The sequence below is a fragment of the Toxorhynchites rutilus genome, chromosome 1, assembly GCF_029784135.1.
Source record: "Toxorhynchites rutilus septentrionalis strain SRP chromosome 1, ASM2978413v1, whole genome shotgun sequence".
Lineage (NCBI taxonomy): Eukaryota > Metazoa > Arthropoda > Insecta > Diptera > Culicidae > Toxorhynchites > Toxorhynchites rutilus.
In genome coordinates, this window is record NC_073744.1 from 130,100,746 (window position 1) to 130,125,606 (window position 24,861).

Here is a 24,861-nt window from a genome sequence, read left to right on the forward strand (position 1 = left end):
GCGACTTGAACCCGCTAGACTTTTTTGTGGGGTTATGCGAAAGATCGTGTCTATGCCAACTCTACGCAAACTCTTGAACATTTGAAAGACAACATTCGTGAAGTTATGACCGAGATACCGCCCCATATGTGCCGAAAAGTCATCGAAAATTACCTGTTCTGGATTAAGGTGTGCGAGGAAGCCCTAGGCGGACATTTGAATGATGTTGTATTTCACACATAATGGCATAAACCAAACTTTAATTTGAAATAAAAGTTTCATCGAAATTCGAATTCTAAGTGTGTTTTTTTTTTCAATTTACTTTCGGAATTTAAAGTTGGAAAACCCTGTATTATAAAAATTACGGTACAACGATATTCTCCCCTTCAATAAACTCCCCTTGGCTCCTCACACACCTTTCCATAGGTTTTTTTTCATTGTTCGAAGCAGTGCTGAAACTCTTCTTTTGTGATGGCGTTCAAAAGCCGCGTCGCTTTTTCCTTCGCCTCTTCTACGGACTGAAATCAGGTACCTTTCAACATGGATTTGATCTTGGGGAATCGAAAAAAAGTCGCATGGGGCGCAGATCTGGCGAGTACGGGGCATGTTCGAGCACTGGAATGCCCTTATCGACTGAAAATTGCTTTACCGACAGCGCGTTATGGGCAGGTGAGTTGTTGTTCGTGTTTTTCGTCACACATGATTTGCGCCTACGAATGACACCTACGAGTGACAGATCTCTATAGTAGCACGTCCGAAAAAGAACCTGAAACTATTTTCAACCGGAGCAGAAGGTCCAAGGCTCCTTAGGATAATGGTTCTAATAGCTGTTATTCATAGCTATAACGCAAAGAAAGTAATGGATAAACCCCCAAGGCAATGTGTTACGCGACCCATGCCGAGAGATGAATGGTTGAGGAGGTTTAATACCTTGCCACTAACGGAGCCTGTGTAGTACCAGAGCGCCCTCCACAGTACCTTGTGCCCCTGCTGCATTAAGCGGCTCACGGATGCAGTTGACACCGCACAACTCGTGAGACTTGAGCTTTGTAAATTCTAATCGCAAAGAGTACGGACTGCCAACTTCTTTGCGTCTTGGTAATATGTCGGTTGAAACTCCACAAGAGAAGTGCGACCTTTTCACGCAACATTTTGGAAGATTCTACACAGATCGTATTTCTACTGAGGACGAAAGGGCAACGGCGATCAATGGATCCCCTAGAGATGTTATTGGTTTCGATGTTTTCGAAATTACCGAAGAAAAGGATGGAGTCTTGTGTTTTCAAGAGATGCAGGAACTGGATGATTCATCCTCTTCGAACCTGGCTCTCTCCAACATGTTCAAGAAGGGATTCCAGCACGGATATTACCCAAAGCGGTCAGTAGAGAGTAATCTTCGCGAATTCACAATGACATGCATCGGTGCATATTCTTCCGAAGATGTAAACGGTCCATCATATACAACTACAGTGTTCATAGAGAACAACTCGAACACGTCGAGAAAGTTAAGAATCTTCAAGTGTTTTTGGACTGTCGACTCTCGTTCAAACTGCAATACTCGACCATGATTGATTATGCCATCAACTATGGTTCATCCTAAAAATCACCGAAGTTTTTGATGATCCCTTGTGTTTTTATGCTCTCTACTGTTTGTTAGTCAGGCCAATTCTTGAGCATGCATCTGTCGTCTAGTGTCCATTCGAAGTAATGTGAATTGCGAGAATTGAATCCGTGCAAAGGAGGTTTGTGGGGCGGGCTCTGAATAATCTGCATTGGCATCACCCGACGAATCTGCCACCTTATGATGACCGTTGGGCACATTTGTAGTGATCGGAATAAGGCAGTATACCAGAAGTTCAAAGGTAGTGATCGGAATAAGGCAGTATACCAGAATATTAAAAGTTAAACAAGCCTACCGTCCATCCACCGGTGAACTAGTTGATAGTGGGCGATTTGTGGCTTCCTTCCACCTTCACCTTAAATCCGGACGAATCAAAAGCTGACGATCAAATTTCTCATTGAAACAACAATTGATATTCATCCAATTGTGGAAGAACATCTAAGGTTTAAGGTTTTTCTCGCCGATTAAACAAACTTTTCGTGTATTGTGCGTCTACAGAAGAGGAAAAATTTTATGCAGCAAAACTGTCAGCTTGATAACAATAAATGAAATTAATTGCATTTTAATTTTTGCATGTTGTGTGGGGTGACATGAACACGTTTCTGTGGGATGAATTGGTCCTAAAGGTTTGAGGCTTTTCTCTGGTCTAATTGATTCCAGATGCCGCTGAATTACAAAAAAAAGGATGGACAGACAACGTTGGAAGAAGGGAGAGCTTGAAAAAGCAACGCAGGCCATCAAGAACGGATTTTCTTTGACCAAGCATCGAAAGTGTTTTAAAATGCTCGAAAAACAGTGAAAAGATCCATGCAGAATTCGAGATGGTTTCAATCCATTTTTTCTGGTCTGGAATCTGACCAAGACACCTGGTATCGATCCCAAAACACTGTTACTGATTGTAACATTATCCCAAAATACTTTACAAAAACATTAGTATGTTTTTTTTCGATGAAACACACACTGTACCAAATCACCCCGCATAAAATTTTAATGTCCAACAATAATGTCATTTATCTTATGATATATTAGGTAATTTGAAGCTTGATATAATGATTAAACATTATTGATTGAGAGGAAACAAGTGTAGCCCAGTATACAATGTGACATTTCTTATTTAGACCGTATTGGTTTGGAAATATTAGGCGATTTGCATAGGTGGTCAAAGTTCCCCCCCTTTTCCCCTACTCCTCCTTGAAAATTATATCTATTCAGGCAAATACTGTTAAAATCGTGAAAGTCGAGTTATGTGTCAGAAAAAAAATTGTAAGGGATTGTATCTACGACACGACCGCATTTTCGACGTAGAACTACGCAATTATATTATGCAATCCACTTGTTTACCACTTCAAATATTATTTTGGATTGCATCGAAATTTTTGAAATAACTTTTTAGTTTTTTTTATTGTTACTACTGTAGTAGTAAAAATTTTCATTCGAAACAATTTCAAACTGGTGAGCCTGGCCTGGTAAACTGATAGAGAATAATATGCATATAGCTACCAGACTGTAGATTCATATATTAGATATATAATATAGGGTTGGGGAAAAAGAAATGTCGTATTTCTGATCGAAATTTGACGCTTTATTTAACATACTTAAAATTATCCAATTTAATTCAAATATGCGCCGTTTTGTTCGCAAACTTGTTACCATTTAGAAGACAACTTCATTATCCCCACCTTCCAATCCCACCATACACACAGCAAAACCTTCCTGGCCGTCAATTTGGGCTTGGCGATGGTTTGGGCCGGCTCACCGCGCTTCGACCACGACTTTTTTCGCTTTAGGTTGTCGTACGTGATCCACTTTTCATCACCAGTCACCATCTTCTTCAAAAATGGGTTGAGTTCGTTCCGTTTCAGCAGTGCATCGCAGGCGTTGATTCGGTCTAAAAGATTTTTTTGCGTCAACTCGTGTGGCACCCACACATCCAGCTTTTTTTGGGATCCAATCTTCTGCAAATGGTTCCAAACGGTTTTATGGTCTATACCCAGTTCCTGGCCATTCGAGCGAGTGCTCACATGCCGGTCTACTTGGATGATTTCAACGATTTTATCGGTTTCCACGACGATTGGCCTACCAGTACGGGGTGTATCTTCGACAGCCACTACACCAGAACGAAATCGGTCAAACCAACGCTGTGCTGTGCGAATCGTTACAGTATCGGGTCCATAAACTACACGAATTTTTTCTGCCGCCTTCGTTGCAGTTTTACCCCGCAGGTAGTAAAAACGTAAAATATGGCGAATTTCTTGCTTGGTGGACTCCATCTTTGACGTGCTATAACTTGAGACTGAAAAGGACAATCACAACACTGCCAAAACGACACTTGTAACACAGATTGTCGTCTTTAAATAGCCGTATAGTATGACCCGATGCGGTAAGCACAACACAAGATATGTTTAAGTGTTGCCATATATTGACAATATACGACATTTCTTCTTCCCCAACCCAATATATTAATTTACGATTGAACAGCGCTGCCAACCCGCACCAGAATGTCTCTTTTCCACTCAGATATCGATCACAAACTATAAACACTTTTGCTCCTATACTCCGCTTGCGTTGGGATCGAACCACACAACATGTAACAGTAAGGTTTTCCTACGTGGATTTGAAAACATACTTCCATGAAATGTACGTTGTATCTAAATAAATGCAGTGTATATCTATATTCCAAAATTCTGGATACTCTTCCATATCCTAGCACTAGCACAAAAATTTCCCGTATGCATCTTTTTTGTCGTACCACACATTGATACAAAGGGCTTCCTCTTCTTATATCGAGCTGTGTGTACACCCAGGTTCTTTTTTACGCGGGGGATACGTACCTCGTAAAAAAACCGCGTTAATTGGAATATCCGCGTAAAAAAATCGCGTTAATTCGAAAATTCGCGTAAAAAACCATGTCTCCTAATGATAGATATCAAATGGGACTATCCTTACGTAGAACATCGCCCCGTTGTACAGCCCGCTGAGCTACCCGTTACCTAACACCTAAAATCCACGTAAGAATAGTGATAAGTTGCGACACTAATTTCCTAAGCGCTAAGCTCCGTTACAAGCACTAATTACCGTAATAAGATCTGAAGGAACATAAGAGAAAAATGTGAGCTAAGGGGGAGATGTGATATTGCACTGGTCCTTTTTTACCGCGTAAAAAAAACCGCGTTAATTTTAAAATCCGCGTAAAAAAAACCGCGTTAATTGGAAAATCCGCGTAAAAAAACCTCGTTAAAAAACCGTGCAAAAAAAACCGCGTAAAAAACCTGGGTGTATATGTGTTTGAACTCAGCTTTTGGCATAAACGATATCCGCTCACTCGCAACTGTGGCTTCATTCCATCCGTTTTTTTTTAATTAATTGAAATAATTTTCGAATTCAATTGAATTTTATAATTGAAACATATTTGCTTTGTAAGTAAAAAGTTTGAACAGTTGCCATGTAAGATCAATTAATGCATTGTAATAGATTATGTGCTTTGTTAGTAGTACAGTTGATGGACGTCCTTTTACTTTTACATTGATATGATTCCTAGGACTAGCAAAATATGTGAACGGAAGAATGGTCAAACGATCATTTCCCTCTGTGAATTATTGCACATCTCATATTTACGTAGTTCTCGAATCGCGAAAGTTCATCCACCTCTAGTATCCTAGGCTTCTTAGTTTAAAAGTACGTTTTAGGGAAACATACTCCCGTCTGCACAACGACAAGCGAGTACAAAAGTACTCAACACCAAAAAATACCCACGACTTGCATGTATATTTGCAAAGCGGTTTTCCACAGGTACATCGATTTAGAAATCTATGTTGGGGAAACCGCAAACCGGGCCAATCAAAACTTGGCAGTTAGGGCGTTTAGATAACGCTTGACATTTTACAGGTATTCAATTGTTCATCTCATGAAAAATAACATTTTATTAATTGTGATAGACGCGTACAAATATTCCCTATCAATTGATGCGAACATCTTTCCGATCTATTAAGAAATGTTCGATTTATAAGCATTGGAAATACAGGTAGGGTTAGCACACAAATCGGCAGTACAAATGTATGGGATAAAGTAAATTCTTCCAGTTTTCATGAATTTAAGCCGCTTAGAGATTGCCGATTCGTTTGGTATGCAAATCATGAGAATTCGTTCACAGTGAAAATAGTTATTAATGTTAACTATATTTCATAAAAACGTGACCTGTTTCCTGATTTGGCACCATTCCTGAAAGACGAAGTTCTGCGTGAAAAGTCATGTTTCAGAAAAGATATAAGTCATAATTTTGAAGTAAAAATTTTAACAAGTCTAGTTTAGGCACTAGACTACGGCAGTTCCACTGTAGCAGAGTAATCATATCTTCTACTACGTTAGGTGAACTATCCATCGAAAGATTTGATTGATGCAACGGAAAGCCATGCAACAGTTAACTGCTTAAGATAAGACTTCAAAGTTGGAAGGAAGGCAGAAATGAAGCTTCTAAGGAGTCTTGAATATCAGTTTAGTATGAAGTCCACATTGTACGAGGAAGGTATTAATCCTCGTTCGGACTCGAATTTCATACGATAGATAGATAGAGTAGCAGCATTTTCTTTCCTCTTTTCTGGGTAATGGCATATGGGCAATGAATAAAGAGCGGGGTGATTTTTTAGGATTACCAAAACTTGTTACTAGAGTTAATTCGGAAATTTCGATGTATCCTAAAATATTATTCGAAGTTATAAACACGCGATTTGAATTTAAAAAAAAGCGTGATCCTACGTGCACATTGGGGTTGTTTCCTGGATTCTACTCTCTATAACCAATCACAATAAATGAAAAAGAAGAATAAATTCTGAGAAATATACGGTTATTGTAATTGTTGTGGGTAATACATTAAAGCAAGACGGTCCAACAGAAAAAAAGCCCAACAACTTGAAGAACGCTTTTATAAGTACAAAATGCAACTTATGAAACTGGATTTTTCGCTTCTTGTACGTTCCAAATAATTCACCGTGCAAATCAAATTCGATCACAAAAATATCAAAACAGCTATCCGCTTAAAATTCCGAAGATGAATACCACTGGTGCATAAGATTGACAAGAGGAAATTGGATGAAGCATGGACATTTTATGTTTAAAACAATCGTGCACGGAAGTTATTTGATAAACAATTCTGAACCGGTAGCTATGAAACCTGATAAACTTTTCGATGACATAAAACATGAATATGATTATTTGCAAATGTGCTTTGAATCAAACTCACCTGTCCACTTCATCCACTCCTTCGTCTCTTCGTTCCGCCTGCTTCTGCTCAAAACTCTCGATCTCCTGCTTCTCTTTCTGGGTCAGCCCCTCCACGATTTCGATTGACTCGGCCGAGCTGACTTTCTCCAAGCTCAACTTTTCAATCTTATCCAATAGTTCGATATTTTCCACCATATAACGGTCCAACTTCTGCTGCAGCTCAACCTTTTCCTCCGTCAATTTCTTCAGCTGAGCCGACAACTCCTCCCTCTCAGTAACGCATTTCTCCCACTTTTCCTCAAACTCAATCGACGACATCTGGCACGATATACGGCCCGAGTGTTCGCTCTGGTTCAACTCCTTCACCTGATCCCGCATCGCTTCCAACTCGTGCTTGGTGCTGTTCAAGTCTTCATTGATGTCCGACTTTTGCTCTTCCAGTAACTGAATGGCCGTGGTTTGGTTCTGACATGTTGTCTCGAGAATTTTGATACGTTTTTCCAGCTCCGATTGGGGTAGCGATCCATCGTAATGCACCAGATGGAGTTGAAGATTTCCTTTTTCCTCTTCGGCTTCCGCCAGCCGTTGGGTTAGCGTTTGAACTTCCTCCGTCAGCCGGACGACTTCTTCGTGCACAGCGGATGTCTTCTTGAACGAATCAACCTGTTTCTGGAGTTGCTTGATCTTAACCTTAGACTTGATCATACTCTTGTTGGCCTCGTCCAGCTGTTGCTTCAGCTTGGTGGTTTCCCCCTCGGTTTCTTCTTCGGCCGATCTTGGGAACAGAGGCTTGGGACCGGCGTTTTTAAGCTTCTCCTGAAGAACTGAAAAGTTTGCATTCAAAACGCTCAACTCGACAGTCTTCTCCTGGAGATTTTCCTGAAATTCGACAATCTGTTGCTTGTATGATTCGATCTGCTCATTCTGCGCTTCCACAGTGGCGTTCAGAGAACGAATCTTCTCCAGGAGATCATCTTTGGGAACGGTTTTCTTAGTGAGCTCCTCTTCCAACTCATGAATTCTGTCCAGCAGTTCACGATATCGTTCATCGTTCTCCCCAAACTTTGCCTGTTCGGCCTCGGCATCCGTAATGAAGTCATACTTTTGTCCCTCGAGTTCAGTGATGCGATGCTGCAGACTCTGGTTCAACTTGTTGAGCTCACTGATTTTAGTACTGAAGTCTTGCACGTCTTCAAGCTTCTGCTTGAGAGCAGCATTCTCCACGGTCAAATCGTAGCGAGCTGTCTCCAGGATGTTGTTCATCTCTTCCAGATTGGATATTTTGCTGCTTTTGTCATCTAGCTCTATTTGTAATTGATCTTGCTGTGCTTTCATGTTAGATTCCGCCTGAACGAAATTCGTTTGCATCCGATACATTTCCTGCTTGGTGTCCTCTAACAGATCGACTGTATTCTTTCCTTTCATTGACAGGTTCTCTGTCATCAACGTGACGGCCTGAGTTCTAGCTTCGATCACACTTTCCTTTTCCTTCAATGCTTCCTCTAAATCCAGAATTTTTGCTTCCAAGCCTTTCACCACGTCATCTTTTACTGGAATATTTTCCTTATTGACCAACTCCCCCTCCAGTTGCTTAACGCGTCCCTCCAAATACTTCAACCTCTCGAGATCAAAGTTCGAACAGGCGCTATAACCAACGCCGGTGGCAAGTTGGGTCAGGTCTGAGGTAGATTTATTAAATTCGAACCGTCCCATCTTCATCGGAGCCAACAGCGTCAGATCTCCGGTCGATCGTCCAAATTCCGCTGACCTCTCCAGCGTTTGCTGCGTACTTTCCAATTTGTGTTTCAACTCAATCACCTTCTCCTCCATTTCCCGCTTGTGACTCTCGCGTTCGGCCATCTTCAGCCTATTCTGCTCCATCTGCTGGCGCAGCAGATTTATCTTCTCCGAGCCGGGTGTTTCCGAGCGAGCGCGTGTCACTGACATCGGCGGAAGCGACATATGTTGCTGCTCCTCGTACTCAACGCCACTAACATTGTAACTATCGAAACTTGTGTCACCTTCCTCGTTGATTCGTGTCGTCATCAAATCCTGCGCTTCATAGCTTCCCGCCCGACTCAGTCGGGATTTGGCCGCCTTAGTTTTGTACTGCGTTAGACGATGGGCAATGTTTTTGACTTTCTCCTGTGCGGAAGCGGTTTTCTTCCCGTGAGCACTTTCGGTCTGGCGCACCAGCTCACGGAGGGCCGTTATTTTGGCCTGCATAAAAAGAATGATAAGAGAAACATGTTTTATAATGTAAAATGGGATATTTCATCCGCTCCACCCACCTGCTGCTGACTGAAGCTCTCCTGTAAGCTGCTCAAATCGTGAGCCTGCCCTGCAGGCTCACCTTGGCCACTGCCCGGATGAAATCCGGACATTTTCGCTTCGGTTCTGGGTAGGTCGTTCTATCGTCAAAAGGTGATCCTAATCTATCACAAACTAAACATATTCCTGAAAAGACCGATTACAAATTCAAACATTCAACTTCCATAAACAATGTTAAAAACTTTCACTTTGTCTGAGCAAGACATTGAACAATTGAAACCGAATTAATTCCCCGAAGCAACAGACTGCAACGAGTGCATTGAGTGAGCCTAGTTGAGCGCTGTGTAAAATGCAGACGTGACGTCAGACATAAATCTGAAGATTCGAGTTCGATATGTAGCAACATTTTACATTCGAGTTTTCCGGACAAAAAATCACTTCCCACGATTTGAATTGAACTTGAGCGCGATCAGTACACCTCGGATAACAATTGGGAAGTTTTTTCGACTGCAAAAACTCACCTTTTGTAATGAATATTTGCTATTTTGTGTCGCAAACGAAACCAACAAACAAGGAATTACACATCATCACTTCGAGTTTTGATGACAGCTACGGCTGGGGGTTGCCAGGAGAATTTATTTTTTCCTGTTTAGGCACGATTTTGACAATCATATGTTTTTTTGCACCGGCGCGCGCCAAGAGTTTTGTGTTGGGGGTCACTGTGACCAGGGGTGATTCATTCCAACTCAATCAATGGGTGGATTCTGCACATAGTAAGGGGTTGTCCACATACCACGTGGACAGAAAAAACATGTTTTTAGACTCCCCCCTCCCCCTTCGTGGACAAGCGTGAACATTTTCATACTCCTACCCCCTTTTGACCACGTGGACATTTTTTCTTTTGACTTACGACTATGTCTTTGATTTCTATATATTTATTTATTTATTCATTTCGTCAAACAAATGTAGACTACACACTTATATACACTAATGTTACAATGTTTTCATAGGTTAAATATTATTTTTGCGGTACATGTTTCTTTTTAGCTGTTTTTTTGTTCATTGTTGTGTCAATTGTTTCGCAGTGCTGATTGTATATACGCATCATGCGATTGATAGGGGCGTTATTTGCATAATTTGTTCTGGATGTTTTGGTTAGAAACAAATTTCGTGTTCTTATTTGACGCCCAAGTACATAGAAAATTAGTTTTTCTAGTAATTCAGCTGACTGTACTCGTTGCGAAATTAGGTCATTAACAAAAGAAAGCATTGCAAATTCACGGCGTTCTTTTAGTATTTGGATGTTTATGAGCATGCAGCGTGATTCATACGAAGGAAGTGGAAATGAGGTCCAGTTGAGTTTACGAAGTGCAAATAGAAGAAACTGTTTCTGGACTGACTCAATGCGTTCTTCATGTACGACCATATAGGGTTCCAAACGATGTTACAGTATTCCAGAATAGACCTTACATATGTAATATATAAAAGCTTTATTGTGTATGGGTCCTGGAAGTTATGTGAGAAGCGTTTGACAAAACTTAACACACTATTTGCCTTATCTATTACAGAGTTGTAGTGTTCTATGAATGTGAGTTTACAGTCCAGGACAACGCCTAGATCTCTAACTATTCCACATCACTCTGCGAAAAATGTAACGATTCATTAAGAGTTTTCAAACGCATATTATACTTATGACAGACATACAACTGTACTAGCGTTGTACTTCGAAAACTGTATGTATGTCACCATTTACAGCGCTAGAACCATGCAAGCAACTCGGTACAATCGCTGTACCTGTACCGACCTATTTTACCGCTGTACATGGCTACAGTTGTACTGTACGCAGCGCCATAGACGGTTAGTGGTGGGCATGAACGAATCGAATCAAAATACTTGGCAAACATTCTCTTCACTGACTTTCTCTTGAGTTATTAACTCAGACTGGAAATTTGCTTGTTGTGTTTGATAGTTTAGACGCTGAATAAAAACCTTTTTCATTGAAATATGTGTTGAAAATTGGAAAAATTCTGATTGTCAGTTTGACATATGGTACAATGTACAACCAAAGTATGTCTGTCATGATACGATAGTACCTGTACAACGCTACTACAGAACTACAGAACCAGATGGGAAAACTCTCACTCCTTTACAAAATTAACGTCAATTTCATATAAATTACAATAAGTTCCTAATTCGTAGGTCATCTTTAGTTCTCAATCAACTTAAATAACCCTTTCGGGGTGGTTTTCACCAAGCTGAGCCAAGTTGTAGTGTGTATCTCGTTGTACGCAGACACAGTATCGTCGTTTAAGCTCTTCAAATCACTCATACTCCTTTAAGCTGCATCTACTATTCGTACGATTACTCCTCATAAGTTCTTGATTGAGTTTTGATCTTGTAAATAAACTGACCAGTCCAGAATCTGAAGCCACTATTCATTGAACCATGCCATGACTTCCCGGATTTTATGAATTGATGCCAAATTACCCAATTATAACATTGTTTTTAATGTAAACACAGTAATAAATTATTTTGAAGTACTTCTTTGCACTTCTGACTGTTCATTCGTGTTGATGGTCGGCTACCTAAACCAGGCCTTTTTGAGAAAATTCTCCCCAAACCATAAAAATCTTATCTCCAAATCTGCGGGTCCAAAAACTAATGTGGAAGCTAATCCCATGGGTTTCACTATACCAGAAGTTCTCATAGAGATATTTCTGATAAAAAGAAATACAACTTGAATAGAATTTCTTCATACTGGAAGGACTTACGGAACGTGTCATGTAATTTTTCAACTCGTAACTTTGCAGGCGGCAGTTTGATGGTTTGAGGAACATATTTTCAAAACGGCCTGGTTCAGATAGCTTTTTATCAACACCAATGTACAGTCAGAAGTGCAATGAAGTACTTCAAAATCATTTACTACTGTTTTTGGATCAAAAACACCGTGATAATTGGGTAATTTGGCATCAATTCCTAACGTCCGGAAAGTCATGGGCTTCAGATTCTGGACTGGTCAGTTTATTTACCAGGTCAAAACTCAATCATGATCTTATGAGGAGTGATCGTACGAATAGTGGATGCAGCTTACAAGCAGTATGAGTGATTTGAAGAGCTTAACCGAACAGTATCTTCTGCGTAGAACGAGATACACAATACAACATGGCGCAGCTTGGTCAAAACCACCCGAATGGGTTATTTAAGTTGATCGAGAACTAAAGATTCTAACTTATTGTAATTTATATGAAATTGACGTTAATTTTGTAAAGGAGTGAGAGTTTTCCCATCTGGTTCTGTAGTTATGAAACACTGGAATTGTTGTTTTTTGAATGTTTCGCGCCTGAACACAACAATAAAGTTCAAACGGCCAGTCTTTTAAATGAAGATAGTTGTTATGTCCTACACTATATACTTCAATTCATCCGACTTCTAACATATCTTTGGAAACTTAGAAAAAATGAGTGGTTCTATAGTTGTGAAACGCAGTGTATATCATTAGACAGGAAATTTAGCCAGCATTTGTTTTGCTTTTTTATCAGTCGATATTTTCCCGCTATTTTTCGAGTTTGTTACAAATTTTAATCCCGTTTCCGTGTTGATATCGTTCTAAACCGTCTCGTGGTCGAAAACAGACGTTTGTGAATCGATTCGGTGGGCCGTTTTTACACGTTTATGGTTTCGAGTTTTGTGCTTTTGTTAGTGGAAAGAATACAAAGACGTTCTATTTTCCACGCCGATTTTTCGTCTTGAAGCGACATCTGCTGGACAATAGGCTCAACTTTCGCTCCAAAGCTCTTCATCTCTCGCGTCATTATCTGCTCGAATCTTTGGAAGCTCACTGCACAACGCTACATAAACATAGGCGCTTCTGTGCTAATCTGCGGTTACTGTCGTCTAGTGAGACTCTGTAACTCAGCTGAAACTACGTTTCTCTATTCCGATAATATGGATACGTGCCAAGTCTGCTCACGATCAAGTTCTGGCAAGACGATTTCGTGCAGTGGCTCCTGTGGCCTTACATCCCACCACACATGTGTGCGATTAACAAAGCACCATTATTCAGCATGGTCAGCGAAAGTTGGGCTGCTTTGGTTTTGCGATTCTTGCCGACAGAGGTTTAACCCTGCTGAACACAATCGAGATAATATCATTATTAAAGCGTTACGAGAATTGCTGATACGCACGGACTCGATGGATACGCGCTTAGGCAACTACGGCGATAGTCTTCGTATTATTAACAATACACTCTACGGTAGAGATGGGCAAACCGTTCACGAACGGTACGAACGAACTAGTTCGCCGAAAAGAGTGAACGAACGGTCGTTCTTTTTCAAAGAACGGTAATTCTCCCCACGAACTGATTGCGAGCGAACGGTTTGTGAACGAACTGATTCCGAAAGAACGGTTTGCGAGTGAACTGTTTGAGAGTGAACTGATGGAGAGTGAACTGCTTGTGAACGAACTGTTTGCGAGTGAACTGTATGGGAAAGAACTGATTGAGAGTGAACTGTTTGGGAACGAACTGTTTGAGAACGAAGTGTTTGCAGGCGAACGAGTACAGCTGAACTGATTTGCGCTGGACGGAATGGACAAATATAACGAGAACGTTTGTAAGGAAAATAGAACGATATTGTCATGATGAGCAAAATGCATCTAACGCAGGGTTTGTTTCGTTAATGTATACTCAATTTTGTGTTAAAAATTAAATTAGATTTTCGTAGTTTTAAAAGCAAAACTATATATTTCCAATTACATGTATTCTTTCAATTCCGCGTAACATTCATATATTTCCTGATTATCAGAAAAAAATCTGGGGGAAGCTGGGGCGATTCATGAATTAGGTAAACATAAAATCTTATAGTGAGGGCAAAGTTTTTTCGTTGCTTTCAATTCATTGTTTGGCCTATTGCGTATACGTGTTATCGTGATTGTTTGTATGATTTTTTGTTAGTGAAAATCGCTGCTGATTTTTCCCCTGAATGAACATTATGAAATATGATCTTACATGGAACCTGTGTGTTGTCCAAAAAGAGAATATGAAAAATTGCACATATTTTGTGCACATCAAATTATTACATATACTTTTGTCGACCGACAAACATATTTTCACATACAGTTTGCGACTTATCTTTCCCCACAAAATTTCAAAAATAGAAATCTCATACGTACACTATCCAATCCAACGATATCAATTAATAGCTGTCTATTGATGTTAGGTTCCAGCTAACATTCTATGTTGTTCTTAATACCGCTGAACGAAAGAGCGAAAGAACGGTTCAAAAGAACTGATTCACTTAGATGAACGGTTAATGAGTGAACCGTTCATCAAAGTGAACTGTTTTGCCCATCTCTACTCTACGGTACACAACAGCAACTCAGACAAACCAACCACAAATTAGATAAGTCGACATTTCTACAGAACATTGATGAACTAAATCTTGACGACACAATTGACCCCATCAATCGTTCGAGATCCTGCGATGAATCGTCCTTTTTCGAAGTGTTGGATGAAATTAACAGTTCAGTTGCACAACAACCTGACAGACTTGTCGGAAATCGGCAAATTATATCGCAGCAAGAGTCTCGAACCTCTCCCCAAACGATTGCATCTACGCCGGCTGTGCCAATCAAAAATTCGAGTAAACCTTCTGTCAACGAGTCTTCGTCTTCATCTTTTGCTCATGATAATGGTAAAACTAACCAGCCGCAATCTGTCTTCTCCGGTTATCGTACCGCGTCCAGCAACAAAAATTTCATTGGTGCTAATGTTACCCGGTAGATTCGACAGTAAGTCGGGTCTCCTACATGGGACTCCCCCAGGGCTCATGTTTAAGCCCCCTTTTGTACAACTTCTATGTAAGCGACATCGACAATTGCCTTACACAAAATTGCAGCCTAAGACAACTTGCAGATGATGGAGTGGTGTCTGTCGTAGGATCAAACGAATCCGACCTGCAAGGACCCTTACAAGATACTTTGAATAATTTTTCAACCTGGGCCATTGGGCTAGGGATCGAATTCTCCACGGAGAAAACAGAGATGGTGGTTTTTTCTAGGAAGCATAGACCAGCAAAACCAAAGCTTCAACTTTTGGGTAAACCGATCACTCATGCTATGTCACTCAAATATCTTGGGGTCTGGTTCGACTCCAAATGTACTTGGGGGGCTCATATTAGGTATCTGAGTAAAAAATGTCAACAAAGAATAAACTTTCTCCGTACAATTACCGGCACCTGGTGGGGAGCCCATCCCGAAGATCTTATAATGTTGTATCGAACAACTATTCTCTCAGTGATGGAGTATGGCAGTTTCTGTTTTCAATCAGCTGCCAAAACACATCTCATTAAACTCGAGCGAATTCAGTATCTTTGTCTCCGTATTGCGTTGGGATGTATGCCCTCAACGCATACCATGAGTCTCGAGGTTTTGGCAGGCGTACTCCCACTAAAAGATCGCTTCAATTTATTATCTCTTCGGTTCCTCTTCCGGTGTAAGGTTATGAACCCATTGGTGATCGGAAATTTTGAGCAGCTGATCGAGCTAAATTTTCATTCTGGATTCATGAGCTCATATCATGAATTCGTCTCCATGCAGGTTGATCCTTCTTCGTATATTCCCAACCGTGTTTGTTTTCCTGACTACATCAATTCCTCTGTGCATTTTGATCTGTCCATGAAGCAGGATATCCATGGAATTCCAGATTATCATCGATCGGGGATCGTTCCTACGATTTTCGAAGCAAAGTATGGGCGTGTCAATTGTGATAATATGTACTTTACTGATGGGTCCTCTATGAATGAGTCCACAGGATTTGGAGTGTTCAACAATTTTTTTAGCACCTCACACAGTCTTCAGTATCCTTGCTCAGTGTATATTGCTGAATTGGCAGCAATACACTGGGCGCTGGACAGCGTCGCTTCACGACCTGTTGAACACTATTACATTGTAACGGATAGTCTGAGCTCTGTCGAAGCGATGTGGCCATGGTTACCACGACATCGAACACGTTGTTTGGTCGTGCGAGTTGTATCTTGTCGCCAGATCGAATTTAGAAAACTCCCTTCGGGCTGGAGGAAAGCAGTCCAATGTGCCGGTGAGAGATGTGTTGGCTCGGTTAGACCTTGATTACATGTCCCAAATATATGTTTTCCTTAAAGCTATCGATCTTCGAGTGTGATTGTTCATACATCCTTTTCCCCTCCTTTTCGTCCTTCGCGAGCTATCGGTTCCCTTCCTACTAACATTAGAATAAGTTAAATTGTAAACACATATTAAATGTAAGGATAGTTTTAAGAATTGAGTGTGAAGTGTCAGTGTGAATGAGAATGTGAATGTGAGTGCGAGTGTAAACACACATCTCCTTACATCCCATCCTTTTCCTAATGAAAATGTGTCACCCTTCTAAACTCGAGTCGACCGCGAGTAATCGGTTTCCTATTTCATTAACCATAGAATTAAGGAAACAACATGTTGATATATGCTAGTTGAAATATAGTTAAGAGTTTGGGTCCATTAAACTTATGTAACTGAGCCTGTAAAAATAATCGGATTAATAAAAAAAAATGTTACCCGGCGTAGCACGGGGATTCTGAGTGTTGCCAAAATTGGACAGGATACTGACGAAATGGCAGCGTTCTATTTGACTCCGTTCACTCCAGATCAAAAAGAGGATGACGTAAAGCAACATATTCTTGATATTGCAAATGTGGACTTATCGTTGGTAAAAGTCGCGAAACTAGTTCCTCGTGGGAAAAGCCTGGCGGACCTGTTCTTTGTTTCTTTCAAAGTGTCCGTCAGTAATCTGTATCCAACGTGGTCAGCGTTCAATAGTACTGGCCAAAAGGAGTTACCGTTCGAGCTTTTGATCCAAACCAAAAAAACGATGCAGCTTCTACTTGTCCGAAACTGTCATAGAGGTAGCAGAAATCGAACAGCCGACATTCAGCATTGAGGACAACCCGGGATGCACACTAACAGGCTCTATGGACTGCCCTTATCCTCTCGACACAGTCGAGCCTTATTTCATCGGTTCCTGTCGCAGTTGTCCCGGCCCTGTGTTCGATATTGGATATAAGGCAGTCCAGCCTGTTCCGTCAGGCATGTATAATTATATTTCGACCAGATCTACCCCTGATTCGCTGTTTGGTTTCAGCGATACACCGTTCAATCGGCAACATACGATTTATCACGAGCTATTGTCAATCCGAGTCAGCACCGCGCGCTGCAGTGATGTTCATCGAGAACCGGAACGTACCGCCGTTTGGACTATGGAAACCCCTGATCCCCTCACCACAGTCGTGCCACTGCTTCCAGCAGTCATCAACCGTCCCGGTCCTGTGTGCGGGAGTGGTGACGGGGTATTCCAATCCTCTAATCCAGGCGAGTATGAATATCGTAATGTTTCTTCCCACGTTGATGCTGGTCTGAATTCCAGCGTATCAGGCACTCGAGTTGCAGACGAATGTAGCGACACGCACCACTCAAACCTGCTCGTGTATTACCAGAACGTCGACGGATTGAATTCTCATGCACAAGACTACTTACTCGCTACATCGGACTGTTCATATGTGAGACAAAGCTTGACGACAGAACTCTTTCTTGTCAAATCTTTGACCTGGGATATAAAGTTTTTCGCTGCGATCGCTCTCCTTTCAACAGTCGCAAATCTACTGGAGGAGGCGTCCTCTTGGCAGTACGGTGCAATCTCAAAGCTCGAGTCATCGATGATCCTGTGTGGCGTACGGTGGAACAAGTTTGGGATGACGTTTGTCTCCGACTGTTGCCTTGACGTGATCCGCTTCGGCTTCCAAGCTACGAGAGTCGCAGCTTGCTGATCCATCCGGACTCTCTACATACCAGACGAAATCTAGCGAGGTCATTGCCTGTTGCTGATCTCATAACCAACCGCATCGATTGTCCGCAACTCCTGGAAAAACTGAACTTCAATGTTCCTCCACGACGTCTGAGAAATACACCGTTCATGCGAATGTTACCTCAGCGATCGAACTACGGTATGCATTCCGGAATAACGGGACTACAGCGCACCTTCAATACGATTGCTCCCGTATTTGATCTCAATTTCTCCAGAAGCATGTTAAAGCAGCGATTCTTGAGTTTAATTAGGTTAAATTGAAATCATTGGGACCTTGGAGGTCTGTTGATATAAACAATAAACAATAAACAAGCGTTTCCATTTTCCCATACATTTGTTCTGTCCATTTGTGTGTTTTCCCGAACAAAGCTGTCAATAATGAGCAACTTATCGACGACCAATGGAGGGGAAATCGCAGGATTTAAAGTCTCCGTGAACAAAGGAAAAGTAGAAGAATGAAGGGGAATACTTGCCTAGAGCATGAACAGTGGATCTCGCTGAGGCAAACTTTCATTCGGCATCGGACTGTTGAGCAATCCAGTTTACTTCTCGCTGCCCTTCGATCTAAGCGTAAGAACACACTGGACGACTCTCCCGCGCGAATTTTGCAAAGACAGACCGCGGCGGGACCTCGATAATGAAATGTGAATGCGATAAAACACATACGGCGGGGCGGGTGTGTACGGTTCCTCGTTCGCTGCGGTGGTCCGATGAAGATGATGCGCCGCAACGGTTTTGTGAGAGTATTAGTGTTTATGCGCTTTTGAAAGGTGTAAATAAAGCAAGGCAATAATGAATGTACTATCAGGTGAACCAATACGTGAAAACCACTCTGCGGTCACGTAGCTGCGGATACTCGAATTCCATCCAAATTGTCGAGAAATGCAATATTGCAGACGTTTGTGATCAACTTCTCTCTCCCTCTCGTTCAGGTAAACATTCACTCTTCCGTTTTCCTTAATTCTGTCTTTATATCTTCTTCTTGGATGGCACTAACGTTCCAGTGGAAGTTTTGCCTTCTCAACGTAGCATTACTTGCGTCATTTTTTATTAGTAATACTTGGTTGAGATTTCTATGCCGAATAACACGCCTTAAATGTACTCTGGAGTGGCAAGCTTTAGAATACGCGTGACCACAGTGCAAGCCGAAAGAATTTTTCTTTGACGAAAAATCCCCCGGCCAGAACGGGAATCGAACCCGAACCCCCGGCATGATAGTGTGGGACGCTAACCACTCGGCCACGGGAGCACTTTCTGTCTTTATATACCACCCCTCTAATCCGCTTACTGTCCTAATAGCTTTACCTTGTACCATATACTCGTCTTGCATCCGTCTATAAAAATATAATAATGGCAGATAGTGAAACCGTCGAAAGCCGCTGAATGTGTTTTACATGAAGTTCCTGCTGCGACTTGTCATTGCAAAAATTGCGCGGTAGAGCCGTCTAGTGTGTTTCCACGCTAAGATTGGACCCCACCAGTGGTAATCCAACTTGGATATCGTCGTTTGGATTTTCTGTTCGTTTTTCGCGTTATTCGTATCGTGTGTTTTGACGTAGGACTACGTCTTTCATTTCTATACCGGGGTGTAAAACCAAAGTTTCGAAAACGAAAGCGTTACGCCGGAGACCGAGATTTTGAGCGTTAATAGCTCCTAAACAACTGAACGAAATGGTATGATAAACACTTCATTCGAAAGATAAAATGTCTACGCGTTCTATACTTGTTACTTTTTGATCCAAAAACTTGTTTCAATAGTCCTAAAATTGCTTTCAAAACAGGCTATTGAAATCACCAATCGGTATATAAGCGAGCGCCGCTCGGAAATCCACGCAGTTCTAATTGAACAGAGATTGGAGCATGTTGTCGCTGTTGTGGTGAAGCTAATTTCGTTTATCATGAAAGCGCTGATGAACGGTGTCACCAAGAGCCTGTTTGTGCACCTAAGGCCAGAAGGGAATCCATCAGGAGGAGAGTGATGCCACAAACGGTTCCCCGGGAAGACATCGCTACACACACATACACGCGCAGAATTCTTTCCGTTTGGATGCCATTCAGCATCGAGAAAGTTCCGGAAAGATCTAATCATTGCTGGAAAATAATCTGCCAGTTCCTCTGGGAATTTAAAAATACATTCATGTGAAAGAGTTTATTTGAATGTTTTCTATCCATGTAACACTGTGACCAAATATGTTTCAATCAAGTGCTATTAACAGATGATTATCGAGTTAGCATAAACCACTGGTGGGCTTCCAGTATCGAGGAAAATGTGGAAATATCTAATCGTTACTGAAAATAATCTGCCAGTTCCTCTGGGAATTTAAAAATACATTCATGTGAAAGAGTTTACTTTAATGTTTTCTATCCATGTAACACTGTGACCAAATACATTTGGTTTTGTGATTTTTCAATCAATCGCAATTAACAGGATAGCTTCTGAAGATTATTCTTTCTCATCAATAGGATATTTCCGTATCCAATATTGTATGCGCCCGCAATCGATTATTGCTCAGTCGCCGAAAGTTCCGAGCTCAGAGATTTCATTCCCCTCTAATTTGCCTTCCAAATTGCCATCGTAAACCACACCTTCTCTCGATTCAATCACACACAAAAAGCATACTTAAGCGATTTTCTGGTGGTGAGATGCATTCATTTTTCGTGAGGACATCGACAAGACAACATCGTTGCTGAGGGTGCTGGACGGCGAAGGATCGAGATCTGCCCTGAAACGCAAGCAGTTTGTTTGAAACTGTGAGGAAGCACAGAGAAGCCGTCCTTCAGGAGAAGAGAAGGTGACCATCGAAGCAGCCGCTACACACACACATACACGCACGGAATTCTTCCCGTTTGGATGCATTCAGCATTCAGCATCGAGAAAGATCCGGAAAATAATCTGCCAGTTCCTCTGGGAATTTAAAAATACATTCATGTGAAAGAGTTTATTTGAATGTTTTCTATCTATGAAATATCCATATAATACATTTGGGTTTGTGATTTGTTAATCAAGTACAATTAGCAGGAAAGCTTCTGACGATTATTCTTCAGAACAAGGTTTTTCGTATCCTATATTGGATGCATAAAACCCTGTGCCTCCAACGTAACGCTCTCGTTTTCGAAGTCCCCCAAATATTCATTTATTCATTCATTCAGAATGGATTTAGATTCAACTTCAAACAAATGATCTCTAAATCAACGATAGTCCTACGTCACCCTTGCGGTCATACCATAGATATAACCCACTTCCTGTTTTTTTTCCGCGTCATAAATTGGACGCTTCGCGTATTGTGTGATGAGCAAGATGAAGAGGAAGGCAGGCTCGAGCCCTGCAAAAAATGAACGCATTGCCAGGGGAAATAAAATTTCGAGGCAAGCGTCATCTAATGATGCACGCGATGTTGAAGCAGTGAAAAGCGCTCGCACTGAACCGAGCCTTCGCGAGTTTGACACCGCATCGAACAACAGCGAAGTAGGCGATTTCGGCGCGTCGGTCGAAAATGTAAACGCCGTTACCCAGGCAGCAATCAAAATCAAGCTCCCCCCGCTTGTGGCGAAGGCGGTCGCTCTTGTCAAACTCATCAGCGAATTCGCATCGATGGGTGTTACAGCAGAGTACAAGCTGTGTGGCATAATTCAGTTTTTTTTCCAAGCAATTAACATTGTTTGTTTTCCGTCATCATAAGGGCTTCGTTGCTGCCTTTGAGAATGCATCAATGCATTAAACTCACGTTATGGCGAAGCAGGCGTTAAGGTTGTGAGCCAAAAAATTATCTGGGGAATACCAAGCATCTTGAATGTTTTACTGGAATGTTATAAGTTATTTGGGTTCGCGTACCAATCGCAAAATTGCCTTCAACTACGATTGCATTTGCGCTAATATTGACCATGAAGCATTGGTACTGTTTTCAAGGTTGTTATTAACGAAAAGAGTTTATTTCGCTTGTTTAGTCACCAAGAAAGTAAATGTCGTTCTGGAATTTTGTATGTGATTAGGTTTCGCTTACCAGTAGCAAAACTTTCTCCACTAAGGGTGACAGCTGCGCTTTTCTCGAGCATGGGGAAGTAATGCAATTTTTTTCGAGGCCAGTAATATCAACAGAAACGTTTCTTTTGAGAATAGCGCAAAATGATGAGAAGTGTTTATATTCCTAGTAGATTCAAGTCACCAATGTATGACTATGTATGCATGCTATGGTGAACGCTTGTTTGGTGCTTGGTTTACGTTTTACGAACGATGCCTAGAGGTGCGATTCCTTTGAGGCAGTACTAAATAACATGTAGCATGATATTTGATACTTGCAAACGTTGTCATTGTTGTTTCCATGTGGTGCCAAAATATATTGATGAAGTTATGAGATGTGGAATAATGGTGCTGTTGCAACATGTATACAATCGAATGTAGCCGAGTCTATGTCAATTGCGAAAAAGGTCACCGGAATGACGTTCGAGGTAAATTTTCAATGCATTGACATGAAATAAATTGCGACATACGATCAGCTAGTATATTGTTTTGCGAGGGCAAGAATGAATAGTCAATCAATTATCGTCAACTGATTCTACAATGAAAAAACTATTTCAGAGATTATTTTACTAAGCAGTTGTTTATAAAATTTCACTGCATTATAGAATAATATCCGAAGGTATAAATAAGCGACTTATATAAAATAACAGCGTAGTTCTACGTCAACAATGCGGTCGTATCTTGGACACCACCTCCTATAATATTTTTTTAATTACAAAAAAAACTTCAATTTGCAATATCTAAAATATCCCGTGTGAGTAACCAATCAAGAGAATCAATGTATTAAAAAAATTGTACCAAATAAATTGGCGATCTAACGCAAAACGTAAACGATCGGTGAGACATCTGGATTTTGTTTTTGAACTAAGAAAATTATTATAATGTAACCTAAAACTTAAAAATAAATCACGTATATTTTACTTCCGGGCTTTCCAAGGTAGTTCTCACATGCAGGAACCATGCATTTTTCTTCTTCTTTTTGATTGTGATCTCGAATTTCCTTTCTTGATTCAACCATTGTCAATATTTATACAGTTTCTCAAATGAAAAAGGTAAGCAAATAACATGTTATATATGAAATCGCGCAGAATTAAATTTCTTACAAACTCATCGCAATCAAATAATCGTTTATGATTATAATATTGTAATTTATAAAAAGAACTACAAACCTTCCATAAGCAAAATTTAAAACTATCATCACTTTCACCGCAACGCCACCTAGGTGTAGATTTGTACGTTAGATCGCCAATGGAAAGTATCATCAAGTAGCATGTGTACACTCAATATTGGGATTGACTGTATGCTTCCTTTGTATGACATTCGTTGGATTACTTATCGTCATGTTGATGATCAAAGAATCATTGTAATTAAATCGTTTTAGAACTCAATTGCAGGAAGCAATATAGAAACTTATCGATTCGGTCTTGAATTCAGCTATGGAGTTGTCTGAAATTTTACATACAGACAAATCTCGCGTAACTTTTGAAAAGGTCCAATGTAACATTTTCGTCAACTCGAGAAAAACGTAGTTGAAGACCCGAACATTATTCCGCGAATTTTCTTAAAAGTTATCGATCTTTATCGCTCCTCTCACCACTAGCGATCGAGAATAGCTCTCCAAAACCAATCGTAGCTGTTGTTCCGTGATTTGAGTTTAAAGTTGAAGCCAAGGAGCGAAAATGTTACATTGGACGTTTTGACTGCCCGCGTTTGCACATTGGACATATTACGTTGCACGATAAGAATTTGAAACTAACTACTAAACAACAATCCAAAAATCAGCATTTCGTTCTAAAGACAGATTATTATTGTTATCACCCGTTGAATTGAACTGAAATCGATAACAACGATAACGATAACGACTTCGTGTTGTTTTGACTGCTTTGTTACTTCGGACGTTTCGGGCATCGGAGGAAAGTGGCGTCCGAAGTAACAGCCGGGTGCTTAAAATCCGAATCTGTACATTGGATATTTTTTGTATCGGCGATAAAAAGATGAAGAAAGTAGATACGTGAACGATTGTTTTTGTATTACATTCAATTATTGAAGACTATTAGCGTGCATCCATTAACTCGATTTGTTTACATTTGTTACATAGGACCTTTTCAAAAGTTACGCGAGAAATATTCATTGATCAACATTTCCGTCGCGGCACCTACATAAACATTATTCAAACTGACATAATTTTACTGATCGAACTGTACGTTCAGTACAAATTGGTTATATTTTTCATATAGGGTAAATGATGTTGGTCCGATTTTGGGTGCGTTCATGCAACTAGAAAATGCAAATCGATTTTTCTTCATGAAAATCACATGTAATCAAGACGACTTTGGGTTTGTTGAAAAGCCCTAAGTCTCTAGTTACTAATAATAGCATAAGGTGTTCAAATTATTCAAATTTTCATGTTTTTTAACGATTTGTTTCAAAGACAAATTATGATCATGGTTTGTACGAAGAATGATCATTCGAATTTTCATGTATATGTTGCATTTTTTATTGTTCTGAGTTTACTGTCATATTGATCTATTAATAATTCAAGTTTTCTTCAGAATATTGCCTTTTCTTAAGCATTTTAAAGGTGAACACTGCCATTCTATGCATAGTTGTCCCATGTTCCAAAATCAGCAACTGAGAAAAACAAAACGACGAATTTTCTACGAATGTTTTCGAAAGTTCTCTGGCATATTTGTCTACCAGAAGCTTGAAGCTTTTTGTTTTATCAATACACCGGGTTTTTATGGGCAGTGAACCATTGTCTAATGAAATGTGAAGAGTACCCCTCACTTCAATCAATCAAGCTTGATTATAAATTTAAAAATTCATGGTGGGATAGTTATGCCTAGAATATCAACATGGGACGATTGAACTTGATGTTGTTTT

The 24,861-nt window shown here is 40.6% G+C and overlaps 1 protein-coding gene across 1 annotated transcript in view; it reads right to left on the reverse strand.

Annotated features, from left to right (window-relative positions):
* LOC129761982 (protein lava lamp-like) overlaps positions 1-9,709 on the reverse strand; it is a 31,885-nt gene extending 22,176 nt beyond the window's left edge. The window contains exons 1-3 of the mRNA XM_055759869.1: positions 9,610-9,709; positions 9,109-9,274; positions 6,837-9,037 (exon numbers count right to left, since the gene is read on the reverse strand). Coding sequence (XP_055615844.1) covers positions 6,837-9,037; positions 9,109-9,201 — 2,294 coding nt within the window. The 5' untranslated portion in view covers positions 9,202-9,274; positions 9,610-9,709. The remainder of the gene's footprint in view (positions 1-6,836; positions 9,038-9,108; positions 9,275-9,609) is intronic.
* Between the last annotated feature and the right edge of the window lie 15,152 nt (positions 9,710-24,861).